The sequence below is a fragment of the Lagenorhynchus albirostris genome, chromosome X, assembly GCF_949774975.1.
Source record: "Lagenorhynchus albirostris chromosome X, mLagAlb1.1, whole genome shotgun sequence".
NCBI classification, from domain to species: Eukaryota; Metazoa; Chordata; class Mammalia; order Artiodactyla; family Delphinidae; genus Lagenorhynchus; species Lagenorhynchus albirostris.
Window position 1 is genome coordinate 60239629 of NC_083116.1, and position 23904 is coordinate 60263532.

At 34.6% G+C, this 23904-nt stretch overlaps 1 protein-coding gene across 2 annotated transcripts in view; it reads left to right on the forward strand.

The window, feature by feature from the left end:
* RPS6KA6 (ribosomal protein S6 kinase A6) overlaps nt 1–23904 on the forward strand; it is a 163574-nt gene that overhangs the window by 65275 nt on the left and 74395 nt on the right. For both annotated transcript variants that reach the window (XM_060137183.1, XM_060137182.1), the window contains exons 3-6: nt 185–301; nt 7166–7247; nt 7913–7993; nt 18374–18453. In XM_060137183.1, the coding sequence (XP_059993166.1) occupies nt 185–301; nt 7166–7247; nt 7913–7993; nt 18374–18453 (360 nt within the window). The remainder of the gene's footprint in view (nt 1–184; nt 302–7165; nt 7248–7912; nt 7994–18373; nt 18454–23904) is intronic.

Genomic DNA, 23904 nt, shown 5'->3' on the forward strand with positions numbered 1-23904 from the left:
GTGATGTTCTATCTCTATGTGTTAGAAAACCCAGGAAATGGGGATGCTAGTAGCCCATAAAACTCTGTGCTAGATTTAAGGAGTTAGGTATTAAATTATTTCTGTTGTGATTTCTGGTTCTAAATGGAGCTAATAATAAGATGTTGTAAGTATATTTGAGTATTGCTTGGATTTCTTTTTTCAGGATGAAGGAGTTGTTAAAGAAATCCCTATTACTCATCACGTTAAGGAAGGATATGAGAAAGCAGATCCTGCACAATTTGAGTTACTCAAAGTTCTTGGTCAGGGATCCTTTGGAAAGGTAATGGATGCCTTTTTCCCCATTTGTTTTTCTTCTAAACATTTAACAAAAAAAGTATACACATAGGTAGAAATCTGATAAATGTGCTGTTTCTAAATTGTCAAAGGATACACACAAAGGCGGCTCTAATTTTACTGCTTTTTATTTCTGTTGTATTTTTAGTTCAATTTCTTTATTCTTCTCTGTAATAATAAAGGTTTTCTAATCCCCTGGGATCACTGATATCTCTAGGACAAAATATAGCATGCTATTTATTAGCTGCCTAAATCAAGAAAGTTTGAATTTGTAAAAGAGATCTTGTTTCTCTTTTCACATGCTGGCATGACCTTAGCTTTCTTTCTTGGTGATTTCATCTGTATTCCTTAGCTCTATCACAGAAGCCAGAATGTATGTATCAATTCATGTACTGAATACATAAATTAATCTATCATCTTTTAAAGCAAATATGTGTGTAAAGTACAGCTATGGTAAGTACTGGGTGATATATGGATTATGTGAAACTCCTGCCTTCAAAGGGCTTAAATTTCAAGGGAAAAAGCAAAATTGAGGAAGATAAACTCTGACACTCATTATTAAAATTGGTTATTAAGGGCTTAATGGTATATGATTCTTGGAAAAGATGTATGTAGGTCTGGTTCCTGACTTTTGTATACCTAACATCTAAGACATGAAAAGTATTGCATACACATATTAAGTAACAGCCTTTAGGAAACAGCAACAGTGGCAATTTAAGGGGAGGAAGTTAATGAGAAACTACTAATTTCAGGGTGGCTGAGATTTAGTTTCAAAGGGGAAAGTAAGGAAGTTGAGCATTGCTTATTTATTATGCTCTGAAACATTATAAAAGAAAGACATTTATTGAACACTTGGTTTGTGTATAACACTTTAAAAAACAACATTGGTTAATATAAAGTAGACATAATTGTCTTAAAGTAATCTGATACCTGTGTGGTATAGAATACAACATGTAAAATATAGAGAAACATTTTCAGGACACAAAAAGTACAAGCTAAGGTGGATTATGGTTTGGCAGTGAATTGGTACAGGAGGTATATGATGACAAGGAGATAGGACTTGAATAGTTGTGCTAGGGAGAGTAAAACTAGAAGGAGCTTTCAATAGATTGTATGTGTGGGGGGTGTATTTATAGAACTGACCTGTAGAGTAGGCATGTGCATTTTGAACACCTTTATTTTTTAAAGTTACTAGAAGTACAGTATATAAACAAATATTTTACATTATATTTTATGATGTTAATTTTAGAACAGAGATGAAGTTCTTTTACATCCCCAATATATAAATGCTTACATAGCGACTCAAATAAAATATCACCAGGCAATCATTTCAAGCCATTAAAAGTATTTGTTTTGTCATTTGATATATGTAAATTTATTCATATGTGTATTTATTTATATCCAGCTTTGTTCCAGAAAGGATTTAAGGCTTTCATAGATGAATACTAAATAAAATAAAATTTAAAATAAGTGGGGAAGATGATGGAAGCAGAAAAATTGGAGCAGGAAAGATGAGATGAAGCCAGGAATAAACTCTGTTGTTCACAGATGCATGGTATAAGGGCCTAGAAATGGGGCAAAAGTGAAGACAAATATTTTGGCAGCCATTATAAAGAGGCTGAAACATTTAATTGTATGATTATTGACAGTATCTTTAAGAAACAGATCAAACAGACCAGAGAAATTTTTCTTATGGGGCTTCATGAAGAAAATACAGTATAACATAATAAAATGTCTTCAGTAACATCTTCACATTAATTATAGCAACACGCTGACAAGTTGTCAATGCAGTCCTTAAAAAAATCAGGGAACACTCAGCTTTGTACAGGAACTTTGGTTTAACAAGGATATCATAGAAGCCTTTAAAAAATTCCTAATACTAAAATACAGAATAGTGATCCTTGTGCAGTTCATCAACCAAAGAAATATTAAGGAGGTGGCTTATTTTTTTCTTCCTAGGATGTGAACATACTTGCTTGTCAGTATTATGTCATTTGCGTAGGCATTGTGTGGGTGGGACTTGTTATATGCTGAACCTATTCAGGAATTTGGCCAAGGCTGTGAATCAGATAAGTGTAGGAGCAATTCCAAGAAACTTTGGGCTGCAGTCTTATTTATAAGTTTTTCTGTGAAAGTCCCATTGTTAAAATGCAATAAATGGAATTTTAACCTATATAATGCTTTGTGACATTGAACATCTATATAGTCTATTTAATCGGGAAAATCCTACGAAAATCAGTTGCAAAATTGTACTTTAAAGAAGCATGCATTATCATAAAAGATGCATATAAAATTCTGTACTAAGCACATCAAGTAATGTGTGAATTTAAATGAAGTATACCAAACAACTTACATTACTTATTTTAAAACACAATAAAATAAAACACTTGAAAACATGTTTGACATTGTCAGACTAGCCTTTCGTATATTTCACATGTCAAATCATTTACACAAAGCATACATACATTTTAACATTCATGCTTCATATTATTTTTGCTTTTGTGATAGTAAAGCCTTTAAATATAGGACTTAAAAATCGATTTTTGAAAATATCAAACCCTTGCCCTCCTTAGTAATTGATTAGCTGTCAAGAGATAGTTTTAAAAATATGTGTTTACAACTTAAAATTTCTTGCAAATGGTCCTTTCTCTTCAATCAGTGTTAAAGCTGTGCAGTTCTGCAGTTCACTTCAGCAAACACTTCTTAACGGAAAATATAAAAGTCCATATGACAGAGAGAAAAGTATATTGGAGTAATTCACTCATTCATTTCTCTTCTGAACAATTTCTGAGAATTGGATTAGAGTGACTGAAAAGAAACCTCTCTGATCAGGAAAGAGATGTTTTTAGAAACAGTAGTTTGAAGTCATGCAGCTTCTTCTGTAGTTGATGATGGGAAGAGAGCAGAGTGAGATGATGTTTTCTTGTGCTAGGAAAGTTCACTCATTAGACCTGAAAAGAACAAATCAGGTAATGAACAAATAAACAGTTATATCTCTAGACTGTGAATGATGGCTTCTATTAGATACCATATTGAGATACTAGTGAGTGTTTTAAGAGATAGGGGAAAAGTGGCTGCTTTGTGCTTTGGGTTTTTCTTTCTTCTTTAATTGTCTCTTTTTACCCTCTGTATTCCATTCTTTTCAACTCCACTAAAGGCTGTGTTCTAGAACAGTGGTTCTCAAAGTGGGGTCTACTACCCCTGGATATCCACAGGACACTTTCAGGGGGTTCTCAAGGTCAAGACTGTTTTATAATACTAAGATATTATTCGTAAAACTTTTGGCACTTTGGCACAGTCAAGGAAGTGATTTTAAACTACATCAGTAATCATATTCTTCACTGTCACCCACTTACAGTTAAAAAAATGTGTTTTACTTAAGAATGTCCTCGATGAGGTTTTAACAGTGATTAAATTTATCAAGTATCAACCCTTGAGTACACATCTTCTTAATATTGTGTGATGAAATTGAGAAGTACACAAAGTACTTTAGCTGCATACCAAAAGTATGATTGTCTCAAGACAGCACTTTTGTAATTTTTTGAGTTGTGAGCTAAATTAGACACTTTTTTCATGGAAAAGCATTTTTACTTGAAAGAATGATCGACAAACTATGGTTACTTAGACTTGGGTATTTGCTAGATGTTTTCTCAAAAATGAATGGAGTGAACCTGTTATTTCATGGAAAACAACTGATAATATTTTTGTCAATGATAAAATTCGAGCTTTGAAGCAAAAAATTAGAATTTTGGAAAATTTTTATTTGCCACTGTAGGCTCAACTGTTCTCAATACTCAAAAGACTTTCCTGATGAGATTGCTACTGTCAACATTTGGAAGATCTGAATAACTCAGTGACTCAATGTTTTTGAGTTGACCAAACACATGATGTTATCAAATCAGACATCAGTACAAAATCCATTCAAAGTGTCAGGTAGATCATGGATTATTATATAAAAGAATATGGACAGTTAATTGATGTGGTTTCAGATTTTTCATTGCAGCTAATCTTTAAGAAACTGCCACTTGTCAAATTATTGTGTCGTATCAAAAAAGAATAACTACAATTATATGGAAAGGCTATTAAAATAGTACTCCCTTTTCCAAATACATATCTGTGTGAGGCCTGATTTTCTTCTTATAATTTAAGCAAAATAACTTAATTGCAACAGATTGAATGTAGAAGCAGATATGAGAATCCAACTGTCTTCTGTTAAGCCAGATATTAGAGACTTGCAAAAATGTAGATCAGTGTCAATCTTCTCATTGATTTTTTTGTTTTGGAAAAAATATAGTTATCTGTATAAAAATATTTATATTCACATATAACAGGTATTTATTATTTTTAATGAATTAATACATAGTTAATTTTTTTCTGTTTTAATTTTTAATATAGTAAATATCAATAGATAAAACCCACAAAAACAAAAGTACTTTAGAGTCATCAGTAATTTTTAGGATTGTAAAAGAATTCTTTTTTTTATTATGTTTATCATCTTTAAGGTTTTTATTTTTATTTTTTTAATATTTATTGGAGTATAGCTGCTTTACAATGTTATGTTAGTTTCTACTGTACAGCAAAGTAAAAGAATTCTTGAGACCAAAAATATTGAGAATTGCTTTCTTGGAAGAGACTGAGAAAGATAGTTCTCTTACTTGTGGTGTAGTCAACACTCACGAAATGACTTGACTCCTTTGTTGTCAACATCTTGGTCACATGATATTGATTAGGAAAGAGGAAACTGTTTATCTACCTTTATTTGCCCATGTCAGTAAAACTGAATGAAAACTTTAAGTCTGGTGCTTAGGGTTAATGCCATTTGCTTAGCTTTGAAACGTGTGTGTGTGTGTGTGTTATGGCAATTAATTTAACCTGCTGTTTAAAAAACTGATATAGACTGAAATCAGCTATACAAATACGTACAAGTCCACTTGTTTGCCAACAGCAGAAAACTTGAAAAATACAGGTAAGAAAATGTGCATCTGGGGTCATAGCTTCTTTAGCTCACTCAATAAGTTTTATATGACATTTAGAACCCCATGGTAATCTAGTTTGTGTTTGTATTCTCTCTAACCCAGATTGAATATATTCTTCTGTGATTAAAAAGCCTGATTTAGCACTGTTCATTTATAAAATACTAATTTTATTTTCTAGTGAATCTTCATTATAAAGGAGACCGAGGGTAGGCTATAGGTGTGTTAAATTTGACATTCTGTTCCATTGCTTACTATTTTCATCAGTGAAAAATCATGGATTTTTAGGACTATCCTCTCCAAGTTTAAATGCACTAAAAATAACTCCATGGAATGAAGCTACTGAAATCTTCTGTGGCAATGCACACTTCCTTGGGGTTCTACATTGTTTGGGGAGATCTTGTTGGAGTTCAGAGTAGATATTAGACATGAAAGTAACATAGGGTAGTAGCTTTGTTAGTTCTTTCAGTACAGAAATGTTTATGGTGATATGCAATTTTATGATTTGGTTCAAGCCCTGAACTTTTCTTTTCTCCAAAGATAGTTTTATGTTGCAAAACCCAGCCATCTGTTAATATGTGAATTCTCTTGATTAGTCTACTCCAAGTGTGGTATGAACTGTTACTGGCTTACTGTAAGACATGTTCAAAAACTGAGAGTAAGCATTTAGCAACTTTTACAGAAATTTGACAAAGTAATTTTATGTGTAGAATCAATTAGTATAAAAAGGGATTGTATTTTATGACATTTAAATTTCAATTTTCTAAATAATTCATTTTGATTATATTTTATAGAAGTATGGTCTGCAATGGACTTGGAGAAAAGGGGGAAAAAAGACTGGTTGGTCTACACAGAAAGTGTGAGAAGCACTACACTAGATGAGTATGAAAACTGTAAACCTGAAATGGTCCTTGAGTTTAGGTCTGATATAAAGAATAGGAGAAGCAGAGATTAAATGAAGTAAAGATTCCACCCCCTCACCTGCCCAGTTGGCTGATACATAATTATCACATAAAATATTTGGATTAAAGGGTTTTAAGCTCTACCTTAGGAAAGAGGCAAGACAAAAAATTAGTTAAAATCTCTCCCATCTGCAGTTTTGTGTGAACAAGTTAGTTACTTGACCACATTTTAAAGTTAAGCAACACTTGAATAGAACTTGTTAGAGTTGAGGATGGCAGGTAAGGCAGTGAACACGTTTTACTAAATAGTTAAAAAATTGAAACAACCCTTTGCTAATAAATAACTCATAAAACTGTAATATACTCATAATTATCTTCATAACTGAGGCTTTTTAAAACTTAGCTTTTAATGAGTCATAATACTGGTTTGAAAATATGAGATATTATTACTTAAGCTTACTTGGTAACTTTAAATAATTTAACTTTCATTTCTTTATTGAAATATTTGCCATCTTGATTCTTTTTCTTGGCAGACAGATAAGAATTGCCTGATTTCTTATTAGAAAATAAAATACCTGGTAACTTCTAAAATGGACCAATAGGGAAGTAGAAATGAAGGTATCAAATTAATGGTCATCACATTTGTTTGCTCCTTATTAAGGTAACAAAAAGGAGCTTGGGTCTTATAAGGAGCTCCCTTAGCTCAAATTGTCTTTCGTTATATTATTTATCTCTTACATCAGAAACTTCTCAAATGTTCTTTTAAATTTTCTTTTCCACAATAGGATGTACGGGAGTGTGATTCACTAAGTGACTGAAAGTGAGAAAATATTAACCAAGTATAATTTATAGAGAAAGGTATATCTTTATAAAATTAGAGAAAATGCAGGGCCGTATGTATGTGCTAATGTATATGTTTAGCAGGAATGGCTTGGGATGTGAATTTCACTGTTTTAATTTTAATTCTCCTATTAGGTTTTTCTTGTTAGAAAGAAGACTGGTCCTGATGCTGGACAGCTCTATGCAATGAAGGTGTTAAAGAAAGCTTCTTTAAAAGGTAGAAAATTGGAAACCTTATTAAAATAGAATGTGGTAAAGCTTGTTTTAAGAAATATGCTGTGCACTGCTTATATAAGATGAGTAGATTTAGTTTCCTTTTAACATTAGTAATTGTTACAGATTTCTAGTGGTAAGTGATATTTCTAGGTTTGATATTGGCATATACCCTAATTTAGTGAGAGTGTACCCTAGTAAAAATTTAATGGGATAAAAAGTGACATGTTTTATTTAAAGTGAACTTATTTTATTAAACTATATTCTTTTATTTCAAGATTCTTATTTTTTCTATCTGTTTTGGTATTGCATATTGAGAAAGCACAGCCACCTGCATACACTTATATACACTGTCTTCCAGGCTGTGATAACAATAACACTGTGCTCAGTTTTAATCAATAAACTCATTTGAACAATTTGGAGACTAATATATAATAAATGCTTATTCACCAAATAACTTTGTGTCTCCTTAACACATCTCTAGATCTAAACTGAATTTGTTAGCTTTCTGAGAATATGGTAATTACTGTCTAGGAATATAGACTGCAAATTTGGGCACTTATAAAGTTATGTTTTATATTTCTGTATTTTTGTTGGGTGAATTACTGATGGGATCTCTACTGAAATTATATACGAGAGCAATATATTCTACCCTTCTGTAATTTTTAGTTCGAGACAGAGTTCGGACAAAGATGGAGAGGGATATACTGGTGGAAGTAAATCATCCATTTATTGTCAAGTTGCACTATGGTATGTAATCTTTTTTTAAAAAAAATATGGAATTAGAGAACTAAGATTTCCTTTCAGACAATAATATAACAGGATATAAATACTTCAAACAGGAAATGAATATGGAATGATTTAATACATTCAACTATGTAAAATGTATTTATCTGAAATAAGAATTAATATCTAGCTTTTAGTTGTCTTTCCTGTATTTGTTGGTTAACTTGTCTAAGGTAACAAGATAGTGTCTTCTGATTACTTGTCTAGTAGTATTTCTGTACTAGGCTATACCTCCAGGGATCTTAGGCTATAAACTACTGTGACAATTTCTTCAAAACATTTTTGTGTTTGGAAGGGCCCCTCTTACATGTTCATAATGAGCATATTAATCTTACTTCCTCATTCTGTTGAAGAGGACCATATGGTATATTAGTCTATTTGAGTTATTTTTTCTTATGTTTGGCAGGAGAGGAATACAAGTGAGAAGCAATAGGTACAATGGAAAGAACATGAATTTGGAGTCAGACAGTTCTGAGGTTTTTCTTTTTTTTTAATTGCGATATAGTTGACTTACAGTATTATATAAGTTTCAGGTGTACAATATAGTGTTTCACAATTTTAAGGTTATATCCCATTTATATTTACTATAAAATATTGGTGATGAATCCTTGTGTTGTACTATATATCCTTGTAGGTTACTTATTTTATACATAGTAGTTTGTACCTCTTAATCCCCTACCCCTATCTTGCCCCATCCCCCTCCCTCTCCCCATTGGTCAACACTAGTTTGTTCTCTATATCTATGAGTCTGTTTCTTTTTAGTTATATTCCCTAGTTGGTTTTATTTTTTAGATTCCACTTAGAAGTGATATCATATAATATTTGTCTTTGATTTTCACTAAGCATAATATTCTCTATGTCCATTCATGTTGTTGAAATGGCAATATTTCATTGTTTTTTATGGCTGATTAATAATCTCTGTGTGTGTGTGTGTGTGTGTGTGTGTGTGTGTGTGTGTGTACGCCACATCTTTTTGTTTTTCTCTTATTTTTTTCTTATTGGAGAATAATTGCTTTAAAATGGTGTGTTAGTTTCTGCTTTATAACAAAGTGAATCACTTATACATATACATATGTTCCCATATCTCCTCCCTCTTGCATCTCCCTCCCTCCCACACTCCCTATCCCACCCATCCAGGTGGTCACAGAGCACCGAGCTGATCTCCCTGTGCTATGCGGCTGCTTCCCACTAGCTATCTATTTTACATTTGGTAGTGTATACATGTCCATGCCACTCTCTCACTTTGTCACAGCTTACCCTTCCCACTCCCCATATCTGCAAGTCCATTCTATAGTAGGTCTGTGTCTTTATTCCCGTCTTACCCCGAGGTACTTCATGACATATGTTTTTTCTTATATTCCATATATATGTGTTATCATATGGAATTTGTCTTTCCCTTTCTGAATTACTTCACTCTGTGTGACAGACTCTAGGTCCATGCCCCTCACTACAAATAACTCAATTTTGTTTCTTTTTATGGCTGAGTAGTATTCCATTGTATATATGTGCCACATCTTCTTTATCCATTCATCCGATGATGGACACGTAGGTTGTTTGCATCTCCTGGCTATTGTAAATAGAGCTGCAATGAACACTTTGGTACATGACTCTTTTTGAATTATGGTTTTCTCAGGGTATATGCCCAGTAGTGGGATTGCTGGGTCATATGGTAGATCTATTTTTAGTTTTTTAAGGAACCTCCATACTGTTCTTCATAGTGGCTGTACCAATTCACATTCCCACCAGCAGTGCAAGAGTGTTCCCTTTTCTCCACACCCTCTCCAGCATTTATTGTTTCTAGATTTTTGATGATGGCCATTCTGACCGGTGTGAGATGATATCTCATTGTAGTTTTGATTTGCATTTCTCTAATGATTAATGATGTTGAGCATTCTTTCAAGTGTTTGTTGGCAATCTGTATATCTTCTTTGGAGAAATGTCTATTTAGATTTTCTGCCCATTTTTGGATTGGGTTGTTTGGCTTTTTCTTGTTATTGAGCTGCATGAGCTGCTTTTAAATTTTGCAGATTAATCCTTTGTCAGTTGCTTCATTTGCAAATATTCTCTCCCATTCTGAGGGTTGTCTTTTGGTCTTATTTATGGTTTCCTTTGCTGTGCAAAAGCTTTGAAGTTTCATTAGGTCTCATTTGTTTATTTTTGTTTTTATTTCCATTTCTCTAGAAGGTGGGTCAAAAAGGATATGGCTGTGATTTATGTCATAGAGAGTGCTGCCTATGTTTTCCTCTAATAGTTTGATAGTTTCTGGCCATACATTCAGGTCTTAATCCATTTTGAGCTTATTTTTGTGTATGGTGTTAGGGAGTGATCTAATCTCATACTTTTACATGTACCTGTTCAGTTTTCCCAGCACCACTTATTGAAGAGTCTGTCCTTTCTCCACTGTACATTCCTGCCTTGATTATCCAAGTTAAGGTGATTATATGTGCATGGGTTTATCTCTGGGCTTTCTGTCCTGTTCCATTGCTCTATATTTCTGTTTTTGTGCCAGTACCATACTGTCTTGAGTACTGTAGCTTTGTAGTATAGTCTGAAGTCAGGGAACCTGATTCCTCCAGCTCCCTTTTTCGTTCTCAAGATTCCTTTGGCTATTCGGCGTCTTTTGTGTTTCCATACAAATTGTGAAATTTTTTGTTCTAGTTTTGTGAAAAATGCCAGTGGCAGTTTGATAGGGATTGGATTGAATCTGTAGATTGCTTTGGGTAGTAGAGTCATTTTCACAATGTTGATTCTTCCAATCCAACAACATTGTATATCTCTCCATCTATTTGTATCATCTTTAGTTTCTTTCATCAGTGTTTTATAATTTTCTGCATACAGGTCTTTTGTCTCCTTAGGTAGGTTTATTCCTAGATATTTTATCCTTTTTGTTACAGTGGTAAATGGGAGTGTTTTCTTGATTTCACTTTCAGATTTTTCATCGTTAGTATCTAGGAATGCCAGAGATTTCTGTGCATTAACTTTGTATCCTGCCACTTTACCAAATTCATTGATTATCTTTAGTAGTTTTCTGGTAGCATCTTTAGGATTCTCTATGTATAGTATCAAGTCATCTGCAAACAGTGACAGCTTTACTTCTTCTTTTCCGATTTGGATTCCTTTTATTTCCTTTTCTTCTCTGATTGCTGTGGCTAAAACTTCCAAAACTATGTTGAATAAGAGTGGTGAGAGTGGGCAACTTTGTCTTGTTCCTGATCTTAGTGGAAATGCTTTCAGTTTTTCACTATTGAGGATGATGTTGGCTGTGGGTTTGTCATATATGCCCTTTATTGTGTTGAGGAAAGTTCCCTCTGTGCCTACTTTCTGCAGGGTTTTTATCATAAATGGGTGTTGAATTTTGTTGAAAGCTTTCTCTGCCTCTATTGAGATGAGCATATATTTTTTCTCCTTCAATTTGTTAATCTGGTGTATCACATTGATCGATTTGCATATATTGAAGAATCCTTGCATTCCTGGAATAAACCCCACTTTATCGTGGTGTATGGTCCTTTTCATGTGCTGTTGCATTCTGTTTGCTAGTATTTCGTTGAGGATTTTTGCATTTATGTTCATCAGTGATATTAGCCTGTAGTTTTCTTTCTTTGTGACATCCTTTTCTGGTTTTGATATCAGGGTGATGGTGGCCTCATAGAATGAGTTTGGGAGTGTTCCTCCCTCTGCTATATTTTGGAAGAGTTTGAGAAGGATAGGTGTTAGCTCTTCAGTAAATATTTGATAGAATTTGCTTGTGAAGCCATCTGGTCCTTGGCTTTTGTTTGTTGGAAGGTTTTTAATCACATTTTCAGTTTCAGTGCTTGTGATTGGTCTGTTCATATTTTGTATTTATTCCTGATTCAGTCTTGTCTGGTTGTGCATTTCTATGATTTTGTCCATTTCTTCCAGGTTGTCCATTTTATTGGCATAGAGTTGCCTGTAGTAATCTCTCATGATCTTTTGTATTTCTGCAGTGTCGGTTCTTACTTGTCCTTTTTCATTTCTGATACTATTGGTTGGAGTCTTCACCCTTTTTTTCTTGATGAGTCTGACTAATGGTTTATCAATTTTGTTTATATTCTCAAAGAACCGGCTTTTAGTTTTATTGATCTTTGCTATTGTTTCCTTCATTTCTTTTTCATTTATTTCTGATCTGATCTTTATGATTTATTTCCTTCTGCTAACTTTGGGTTTTTTTGTTCTTCTTTCTCTAATTGCTTTAGGTGCAAGGTTAGGTTGTTTATTCGAGATGTTTCCTGTTTCTTAAGGTAGGATTGTATTGCTGTAAACTTCCCTCTTAGAACTGCTTTTGCTGCATCCCATAGGTTTTGGGTCATCGTGTCTCCATTGTCATTTGTCTAGGTATTTTTTGATTTCCTCTTTGATTTCTTCAGTGATCACTTCGTTATTAAGTAATGTATTGTTTAGCCTCCATGTGTTTGTATTTTTTACAGATCTTTTCGTGTAATTGATATTTAGTCTCATAGCGTTGTGGTTGGGAAAGATACTTGATAAAATTTCAATTGTCTTAAATTTACTAAGGCTTGATTTGTGACCCAAGATATGATCTATCCTGGAGAATGTTCCATGAGCACTTCAGAAAAATGTGTATTCTGTTGCTTTTGGATGGAATGTCGTATAAATATCAATTAAGTCCATCTTGTTTAATGTATCATTTAAAGCTTGTGTTTCCTTATTTATTTTCATTTTGGATGATCTGTCCATTGGTGAAAGTGGGGTGGTAAAGCCCCCTACTATGAATGTGTTATTGTCGATTTCCCGTTTTATGGCTGCTAGTATTTGCCTTATGTATTGAGCTGCTTCTATGTTGGGTGCATAAGTATTTACAAGTCTTATATCTTCTTCTTGGATCGATCCCTTTATCATTATGTAGTGTCCTTCTTTGTCTCTTGTAATAGTCTTTATTTTAAAGTCTATTTTGTCTGATGTGAGAATTGCTACTCCAGCTTTCTTTTCCTTTCCATTTGAATGGAATATTTTTTTCCAATCCCTCACTTTCAGTCTGTATGTGTCTCTAGGCCTGAAGTGTGTCTCTTGTAGACAACATATTTATGGATCTTGTTTTTGTATCCATTCAGCCAGTGTGTGTCTTTTGGTGGGAGCATTTAATCCATTGACATTTAAGGTAATTATCGATATGTATGTTCCTATTCCCATTTTCTTAATTGTTTTGGGTTTGTTATTGTAGGTCTTTTCCTTCTCTTGTGTTTCTTGACTAGAGAAGTTCCTTTAGCATTTGTTGTAAAGCTGGTTTGGTGGTGCTGAACTCTCTCTGCTTTTGCTTGTCTGTAAATGTTTTAATTTCTCCATCAAATCTGAATGAGATCCTTGCTGGGTAGAGTAATCTTGGTTGTAGGTTTTTCTCCTTCATCACTTTAAATATGTCCTGCCACTCCCTTCTCGCTTGCACGGTTTCTGCTGAAAGATCAGCTGTTAACCTTATGGGGATTCCCTGTGTGTTATTTGTTGTTCTTCCCTTGCTGCTTTTAATATATTTTCTTTGTATTTAATTTTTGATAGTTTGATTAATATATGTCTTGGCATGTTTCTCCTTGGATTTATCCTTTATGGGACTCTCTGTGCTTCCTGGACTTGATTAACTCTTTCATTTCCCATATTAGGGAAGTTTTCAACTATAATCTCTTGAAATATTTTCTCAGTCCCTTTCTTTTTCTCTTCTTCTTCTGGATCCCCTATAATTCGAGTGTTGGTTCGTTTAATGTTGTCCCAGTGGTCTCTGAGACTGTCCTCAGTTCTTTTCATTCTTTTTTCTTTCTTCTGCTCTGCAGTAGTTATTTCCACTATTTTGTCTTCCAGGTCACTTATCCGTTATTCTGCCTCAGTTATTCTGCTATTGATCTCATCTGGAATATTTTTAATTTCATTAACTGTGTTGTTCATCATTGCTTGTTTCATCTTTAGTTCTTCTAGGTCCTTGTTAAATGTTTCTTGCATATTGTGTATTTTATTTCCAAGATTTTGGGTCATCTTTACTACCATTATTCTGAATTCTTCTTCAGATAGACTGCCTATTTCCTCTTCATTTGTTAGGTCTGGTGGGTTTTTATCTTGCGCTTTCATCTGCTGTGTGTTTTTCTGTCTTCTCATTTTGCTTATCTTACTGTGTTTGGGGTCTCCGTTTTGCCGGCTGCAGGTTCATAGTTCCTGTTTTTTTTGGTGTCTGTCCCCAGTGGCTAAAGTTGGTTCAGTGGTTGTGTAGGCTTCCTGGTGGAGGGGACTAGTACCTGTGTTTTGGTGGATGAGGCTGGATCTTGTCTTTCTGGTAGGCAGGTCCACGTTTGGCGGTGTATTTTGGGGTGTCTGTGGACTTATTATGATTTTAGGCAGCCTCTCTGCTAATGGGTGAGTTTGTGTTCCTGTCTTCCTAGTTGTTTGGCATAGGGTGTCAAGCACTGTAGCTTGCTGGTCATTGAGTGAAGCTGCATGCTGGTGTTGAGATGGAGATCTCTGTGAGATTTTTGCCTTTTGATGTTATGTGGAGCTGGGAGGTCTCTTGTGGCCCAGTGTCCTGAAGTTGGCTCTCCCACCTCAGAAGCACAGCACTGACTCCTGGCTACAGCACCAAGAGCCTTTCATCCACATGAATCATAATAAAAGGGAGAAAATGTAGAATGAAAGAAAGAAAGAATGAAACAAAGAAAGAAATACAGAGAGAAAGAAAGAAAGGATAAAATAAAATAAAGTAAGATAAAATAAAATAGTTATTAAAATAAAAATAATTATTAAGAAAGAAACTTTTTTAAAAGAAAAAACAAAACGGATGGATAGAACCCTAGGACAAATGGTGAAAGAAAGCTATACAGATAAAATCTCACACAGAAGCATACACATACACACTCACAAAAAGAGGAAAAGTGGAAAAAAATAATAAATCTTGCTCTCAAAATCCACCTCCTCTATTTGGGCTGATTCTTTGTCTATTCATATATTCTACAGATGCAGGGTACTTCAAGTTGATTGTGGAGATTTAATCTGCTGCTTCTGAGGCTGCTGGGAGAGATTTCCCTTTCTCTTCTTTGTTCGCACAGCTCCTGGGGCTCAGCTTTGGATTTTGCCCTGCCTCTGCGTGTAGGTCGCCGCAGGGCATGTCTTCTTCACTCAGAGAGGAAGGGGTTAAAGGAGCAGCTGCTTCGGAGGCTCTGGCTCACTCAAGCCACAGGAAGGGACGGGTGCGGATGCAGGGTGAGCTTGCAGTGGCAGAGGGCGGCGGGACGTTGCACCAGCCTGAGGTGTGCAGTGCGTTCTCCCAGGGAAGTTGTCCCTGGATCCTGGGACCCTGGCAGTGGCGGGCTGCACAGGCTCCCTGGAAGGAAGGTGTGGATAGTGACCTGTTCTCACACACAGGCTTCTTGGTGGCCGCAGCAGCAGCCTTAGCATCTCATGACTGTCTCTGGGGTCCACACTATTAGCCGCGGCTCATGCCCATCTCTGGAGCTCCTTTAAGCAGCACTCTTAATCCCCTCTCCTCACGCACCAGGAAACAAAGAGGGAAGAAAAGGTCTCTTGCCTCTTCATCAGGTCCAGACATTTCCCCGGACTCCCTCCCGGCTAGCCGTGGTGCACTAACCCCCTGCAGTCTGTATTCACGCCACCAATCCCAGTCCTCTTCCTACGCTCCAACCAAAACCCGATCCTCAGCTCCCAGCCCCGCCCACCCCGGTGGGTGAGCAGACAAGCCTCTAGTGCTGGTGTGTGCTGGTCTCCACCAATCCTCTGTGTGGGAATCTCTCTGCTTTGCCTTCTGCACCCCTGTTGCTGTGCTCTCCTCCGCTGCTCTGAGGCATCCCACCTCCGACACCTACGGTCTCCGCCTGAGAAGGGGCTTCCTAATGTGTGGAAACCTTTCCTCCTTCATGGCTCCCTCCCACTGGTGTGGGTCCCATCCCTATTCTTTTGTCTCTGTTTATTCTTTTGCCCTACCCAGGTACGTGGGGAGTTTCTTGCCTTTTGGGAGGTCTGTGGTCTTCTGCCAGCGTTCAGTAGGTGTTCTGTAGGAGTTGTTCCACGTGTAGATGTATTTCTGGTGTATCTGTGGGGAGGAAGGTGATCTCCGCGTCTTAGTCTTCTGCCATCTTCCCGATTCCTCCCACCACATCTTTTTTATCCATTCACCTGTTGATGGACACTTAGGTTGCTTCCCTATCTTGGCTATTGTAAAAAATGTTGCTGTGCACATTGGGGTGCATATATTTTTTGTGGTAATATTTTCTTTTTCTTCATATATATACCCAGGAGTGGAATTGCTGGATCATATGATAGTTATATTTTTTATTTTTTTGATGAACCTCCATACTGTTTTCCACAGTGGCTGCACCAATTTACATTCCTATTGACAGTGTATGAGAGTTCCTTTTTCTCTACATCTTCTCCAACATTTGTTATTTGTAGACTTTTTGATTATAGCCATTCTGGCAGGTGTGAGGTGATACGTCATCGTTGTTTTGATATGGGGTTTTGATACTCTGATGATTAGCGATGTTGAGCATCTTTTCATGTGCCAGTTGGCTATCTGTATATCTTCTTTGGAAAAATTTCCATTCAGGTGTTCTGCCCACTTTTTAATTGGGTTGTTTGTTTTTTCTGATGATGAGATATATGAGCTATTTATATATTTTGGATATGAATTCCTTATTGGTCATATCATTTGCAAATATTTTCTCCCATTCAGTAGGTTTGTTCATTTCATTGATGGTTTCCTTTGCTGTGCAAAAGCTTTTAATTTTAATTAGGTCCCATTTGCTTATTTTTTGCTTTTGTTTCCATTTCCTGAGGAGTCAGATCCAAAAAAAACATTGCTACGATTTATGTCAAAGAGTATTCTGCCTGTGTTCTCTTCTAGGAATTTTATGGTTTAGGTCTTTAATACATTTTGAGCTTATTTTTGTATGTGGTGTTAGAGAATTTTCTAATTTCATTCTTTTACATGCAGCTGTCCAGTTTTCCCAGCACCACTTATTGAAGAGACTGTTTTTCTCCATTGTATATTCTTGCCTCCTTTGTCGTAGATTCATTGACCATAAGTGCATGGGTTTATTTCTGTGGTCTCTATTCTGTTCCATTGATCTGTATGGCTCTTTTTGTGACCGTACCATACTGTTCTGATTTTTGTAGCTTTTAGCATGGTCTAAAAGTCAGGAAGTGTGATGCCTCTAGCTTTATTCTTCTTTTCCATTATTGTTTTTGCTATTCAGGGTCTTTTGTGTTTCCATACAAATTTTAAAACTATTTGTGCTATTTCTGTGAAAAATGCCATTGTTATTTTGATAGTGATTGCATTGTATCTGTAGATTGCTTTGGGTCACCAATATTAATTCTTCTAATCCATGCAGTTCTGAGTTTTAATCATGGCTCCATTGCTAGTTTAATGTATGCATGAGATTGTGGCATTTGGCTTTCCTGGAGAATTCAGTGGCATATACATTATTAAATCATTGATCCAATCTACTATGTCACTCTCAATTTTTGAAATTTAAAAAGATAGCAGCTATTGATTTTATTCTTAGGTAATTTTGACAAATAATGCATTATAGTATGTACCCAACTCTCTCTGTAAAAATTCCTCTAGAATTTTCCACCTATTATTCTTTTATTCCCCATTACCCTAATGGAATGAGAGTAGTCGTATTATCTAAAGATTTCCTTCCTTGAGTCTCTAGGATATCATTAGATTAATCACTAAAGACCAGTTGTGTTCAAAACATTCTATTCAATTCAGTGGGCTCTAGAGGTGAAATAATCTCTGATCTCAAGAAATTTATAATCTATAGGGAACACAGACATGTGAGTCCAATTAATTGTATAAATCAAAATGGATTAAGTACCATAAGAGAGACATAAATAAAGTGCAATGAGATCTCAAAAGTAGTAACAAGTAATTCTGATGGGGAAGAGGTTAAGGATGCTACAGGGAAATGTGAAAAGAGGGAAATCCTTAATAGAAGAAAGCTAAATAGAGGGGGTGGCATTTTTGTTGAGCTTGACAGAATTAGTAGATTTTCAGTAGGTGGGGAAGTAGAGTTAAGGCAATTGCAGTAGAACATGGTGCTCCATAAATCAGCAAAACGACGGTGGTACAAGTTTCTGTGTAAAGCTACATCCAAGGTTGATTATGTTCTGGCAAGGGGTTTATAGCTTTTTCAACACTAGTTTTAATTTTGAGATAATGTTATCCAATCATGGACCATGTGAGTAAATGCTTAATTGTTTTATAGTGTTCAGTAATAAAATTCTAAACATATGTATTAATTAAAAACTATGCTAAGCTTTGTAAGCCTTAAAAATTATTATTACTACATTCTAATTTCTAATTAGCCTTTCAGACTGAAGGGAAGCTGTATTTAATACTGGATTTTCTCAGGGGAGGAGATGTCTTCACAAGATTATCCAAAGAAGTGAGTATTTGTAAATTTTTGCTATACTTTATTGAAACAAAACTAAGAATAATTGTTTTTTTTTCTTTTGCTAATTTTTTTCCTACGGAAATTTTAATTATTCTTTTTTTGTTACATAGTATTTAGTGAATGTGCCAGTTAATGGCATTTTCTGTCTGCCTGTCATTTAGATCATCTCAATGTGTTACTCATTTTTCTCTTAGGCACAAGATCAGTATAAATAACTGGATGAAGTAGCTAGGGGCAAACCTAGGACTTTGGCTACTCAAGCTACCAAAATGCCTCTGGGAGTAGTGTTTAATTTATTCATGTTTAAAACAGCTTCATGGAGGTACAGTTGACATACACTAAACTGCACATATTAAAGTACATGCTTTGATAATTTTTGACATTTGTATAAACTTGTGAAACCATCAGCACAATAAAAATATTTAGTTTATTCATCATCCCCAACAGTTTTCTTATGCCCTTTTTTAATGCTTCCCTCCTGCCTGACCCCTACTCAATCTGCTTTCTGTCACTGTTTGGTTTGCATGTTCTAGGACTTTATATAAATGGAATCATATAGTATGTGTTCTTTTTTTGGTCTGGCTTTTAAACTCAGCATAATTATTTTGAGATTCATCCAAGTTGTTGCACGTATCAGTAGTTCCTTTTTATTGCTGAGTGGTATTCCACTGTATGGATATACAATGATTTGTTTATTCATTCACTTGTTGATGGATATGTGTGTTTTTTTGCAATTTTTGGATATTACTAATAAAGCTGCTACAAACTTTCATGTGCAAGTGATTGTATGGACATGTGTTCGTCTTTCATGGTTAAATACCTAAGAATATAATGACTGGGTTATATAGTAGGTCTATATTTTAACATTTTAAAGACACTGTCAAACTGTTTTCCAAAGAAAATTGTTATATAATTTGTTATATAATTTTTACATTCCCACCAGCAGTATATGAGAGTTTCAGTTGCTCCATCTCCTTACCAACATTTGGTATGGTCAGTCTTGTTTTAATTTTGAACATCTGGTAAGTGTGTAGTGATACCATATTGTGGTTTTGAATTGCATTACCCTAATAACTAATGATGTTACGCATCTCTTCATGTGCTTAGTTGACATATATCTATCTTTTTTGATGAAATGTCTGTTTAAATCTTTGGCCCATTTTCTATTGGGTAATTTTCTTACTGAATTTTGAGTCTTTATATATTTTGGATGGTAAGTCTTTTATCATGTATGTTTGAAAATATTTTCTTCTGGTCTATGACTTGTCTTTTCATACTCTTTACAGGGTCTTTCAAAAAGCAGAAGTTCTTAATTTTGATGAAGTCTGATTTATATATATTTTTTCCTTTTATGAATTGTGTTTTTTGGTGTCCTGCTTAAGGCATATTTGCCTAATCCTAGGTCACAAAGATTTTCTCTTATATTTTCTAGAAGTTTTGTAGTTTCTGGTTTTACATTTATGTTTATAATCAATTTTGAGTTCATTTTCATATATGGTGATAAATATGTGTTGAAGTCCTTTTTATCGTATATAGATATCTCATTGTTTTAGCATCATCATTGGAGAATACTGTGCTTTCTCCACTCAATTACCTTGCATTTTTTGTTGAAAATCGATTGACCGTATATGTGAAGATCTATTTGTAGACACTGTTCTGTTCAGTTGATCTGTTTGTCTGTCTTTATGCCAATACAACACTTTCTTGATTACTGTACTTTTATAATATGTCTTAAAGTCAGGTACTGCAAATCCTTGAGCTTTGCTCTTCTTTTTCAAAGTTGTTTTGCCTCTTCCAGGTCCTTTGCATTTCCATATCAATTTAAAAATCAGCTTTTCACTTTCTACAAAAAAGCCTGCTGGGATTTTGATTGGGATTGTATTGAATCTGTAGTTCAATTTTCCGATAATTGACATTTTCACAGTATTGAGTCTTCCAATCCATGAACATAGTATCTCTCTCCATTTATTTAAGTTTTCTGTAATTTCTCTCGGCAGTGTCTTGTCATTTTCAGTGTACAGGTCTTGCATGTCTTTTGTCAGATTTATCTCCAAGTATTTTCTTTTTAAAAAATGCTGTTGTAACTTGAATTACTTTCTTAATTTTATTTTCAAATTGGATGGAAATATGATTACTATTTTTGTATATTGGACTTTGTATCCCACAGTATAACTAAAATTACTGATTTTATCTAGCAACTTTTTGGTAGACTACAACTAGAACTTTCTGTTGGTAGTCTGCACATGAGTTTTACTTCTTCTTTTCCATTATGGGCATCATTTATTTGTCTTTGTTACACTGGCTTGATCCTCCAGATCAGTGTTGAAAAGTATTGGTAAGAGCAGACATTCTTGCCTTATTTCTGATTTTAGGGGGGAAAGCATATTTTCACCATAAATTACAAAGTTAAGTATAGGTCTTTTTGCATGTTCTTTATCAGGTTGGGAAAGTTCCCTTCTATTACTAGTTTTTGGGTTTTTATCAGGAATGTATGTTAGATTTTGTCAAATCCTTTTTTTTTGCAGTTATTGAGATGATGATCATGTTTTTTTCTTCTTTAATATTTTAATATGGTGAATTGCATTGATTGATTGTCAAATGTTGAAGCAGCTTTGCATCTGTGGATGAACCCCATGTAGTCATGATGTATTATCCTTTTTGCATATTATTGGACGTTATTTACTAAAAGTTTGTTAAGAATTTTTGCATCTATTTTCATGAGAGATATTTGACTGTAGTTTTCTTTATTGTTTATATCTAATTTTGGTGTCTGAGCAATTCTGGTTTCATAGAATGAGTTGGGTAGAATTTTCTCCTCTTCAATATTTTGGAAAAGTTCAATGTTAAATTGTCATTAAATGATTGGTAGTATTCACTAGTGAAGCTATATGGGCCTGAAGTGTTTTTTTAATGGTATGGTGTTTAACTATAAATTCAATTTATTTAATATACTTAGGGCCATTCGGTTCATCTTACTTTTTGAATGAGCTTTAGTATCTTGTGTCTTTTAAGGAATTTGTCCATTTCATCAAAGTTATCAAATTCACTGGCATAAAGTTTTCATAATATCCCCTTATGACTTTTATAGGTATAGAATCGTTAGTGATGTTGATATCATCATTCCTGATGTTGGTATTTTGTGTCTTCTTTTTTTATCTCACTTAGCCTTGCTAGAGGTTTATCAATTTTATTGTTCTTCTTAGAGAATCAGCCAGCTTTTGGTTTCACTGATTTTTTCTATTGTATTTGTTTTCTGTTTCATTGTTTTCCACTTTAATTTTTATTACTTCATTTTTCTCTACTTAATTTTGTGTTTCACTAGCTTTTCTGGTTTTTAAGATGGAAGCAGAAATTATTGATTTGAGACCTTTTCTTCTTTTCTAATATAAGCATATAGTGTTACAAGTTTCCCTCTAAATACTGCTTTAGCATCATCTCACAAATTTTGATATGTTATGTTTTTATTTTCTTTTAGTTCACCGTATTTTCTAATTTCCTTTTATTTCTTCTTTGTCTCATGGGTTATTTAGAAGTATGCTAATTAATTTAAAAATATTTAGGCAGTTTCCAGATAAATTTCTATTATTGATTTCTAAATTAATTTTATTGTAGTCATAAAGCACACTTTGTATGACTTGAATTCTCTTAAATTCACTTAAATTATTTTATGCTTCAGAACATGGTATATCTTGGTAAATGTTCCATGTGTACTTGAGAAGAATGTGTATTCTGCTTTTGGGTAGTAGAAGGTTCTGTAAATGTCGATTAGATTAAGTTGGTTGATAGTGGTATTAAGTCTACTATATTCTTCCTAATTTTTTCTCTACATGTTCTAACATTTTTTGAGAGACAGGGATTGAAACCTTTTACTATAATTATGGATTTATCTATTTCTTCTTGAATTTCTGTCAGATTTTGCTTCATGTATTTCAAAGTTCTGTTATTAAGTGTGTAAACCTTTAGGGTTATCATTCCCTCTTAGTGAATTTACACTTTGTCATTATGAGATGACTTATTTTATCCCTGCTAATGTTCTTTGCTTTGAAATCTACGTCAATATTAATACAGGCACTCCAGGTTTTTAAAAAATTAGTGTTAGTTTAGTATATTGTTTTCCATATTTTTATTTAATCTGTTTGTCCTTATATTTAATGTGCAGTACTTAAGGCAGCATGTAATTGTCCCTGTCTTTTATACAGTCTGAAAATCTATGCTTTTTAATGGGTGTGTCAGACTTGTAACATTTAATCTGACTATTGATATGGTTGGGTTTGAATCTCCATCTTTCTATTCACGGAGTTATTTTTGTCCCTTCTGTTCTTTGTTCTTTTATTTCTCTTTTGCTGCCTCTTTTTTTTTTTTTTTTTTTTTGTGGTACATGGGCCTCTCACTGTTGTGGCCTCTCCCGTTGCGGAGCACAGGCTCTGGACATGCAGGCTCAGCGGCCATGGCTCACAGGCCTAGCCACTCTGCGGCATATGGGATCTTCCCGGACTGGGGCATGAACCCGTGTCCCCTGCATCGGCAGGCGGACTCTCAACCCCTGCGCCACCAGGGAAGCCCTGCTGCCTTATTTTTAATTAATTATTTTACATGATTTTATTTTTATACCTTTGGTTGGCTTTTTATCAAAATAACATTTTGTTGTTGTCTTATTTTAATAGTTGCTTTAGGGTTTATAGTATAAATTTTTAACTCAGGAGTCAGGAATCTATAGTCTCAGGCCAAATATGGCCTGTTGATTTTTTTGTAAATAAAGTTTTATTGGAACACAACCACACCCATTTGTTTAAGTATTGTCTATGGTTGCTTTTGTGCTTCAGTGGCAGCATAATTGTATGGTCATTTTTTATTGGATGGCAGGTCATTTTTTATTGGATGGCAGGTGTTATGAATTTAATTTTCTTGTACTCTAGATACTTGTGTTTTCTTATAAGTAGTATTTAGCTTTGTTCTGGGATGCAGTTAACCTGTTGAGTCTTGCTTTTAACCTTTGTTATGTGGTACCAAAGCAGAATTTAGGATTAATTTTTCCCAATACTGAAACATGACCCTTCTTAGTACTCTAACCAGCCTATCAATTATGAGATTTTTCACTCTCACTGTTTGGTACAGGACTTATCCTGGTCCTTTGTGAGCTCTGTGAATTCTTTTTTAAAAATCTTTTAGGGTTGTTCTTTTCCTGGGCTCAAGTAGTTTCCTTAGATCCATGATTGGGAATTCTTCATTGGATGGCAGACATCCTGAAATTCACCTTGTTAGGTGATGGATTGTTTTGTATTCCTATAAATATTATTGAACTTTGTTCTGGAATTTGTGCGGAACTAGTTTATTTCAGATTGTTAAACTGGACCAGAGCAGTGTCTAATCGGGATGATTTTACACCACTGTGAAGCATCTGATTACTCTGTCCAGTGCCCTGTGAATTATGAGGTTTTCTGC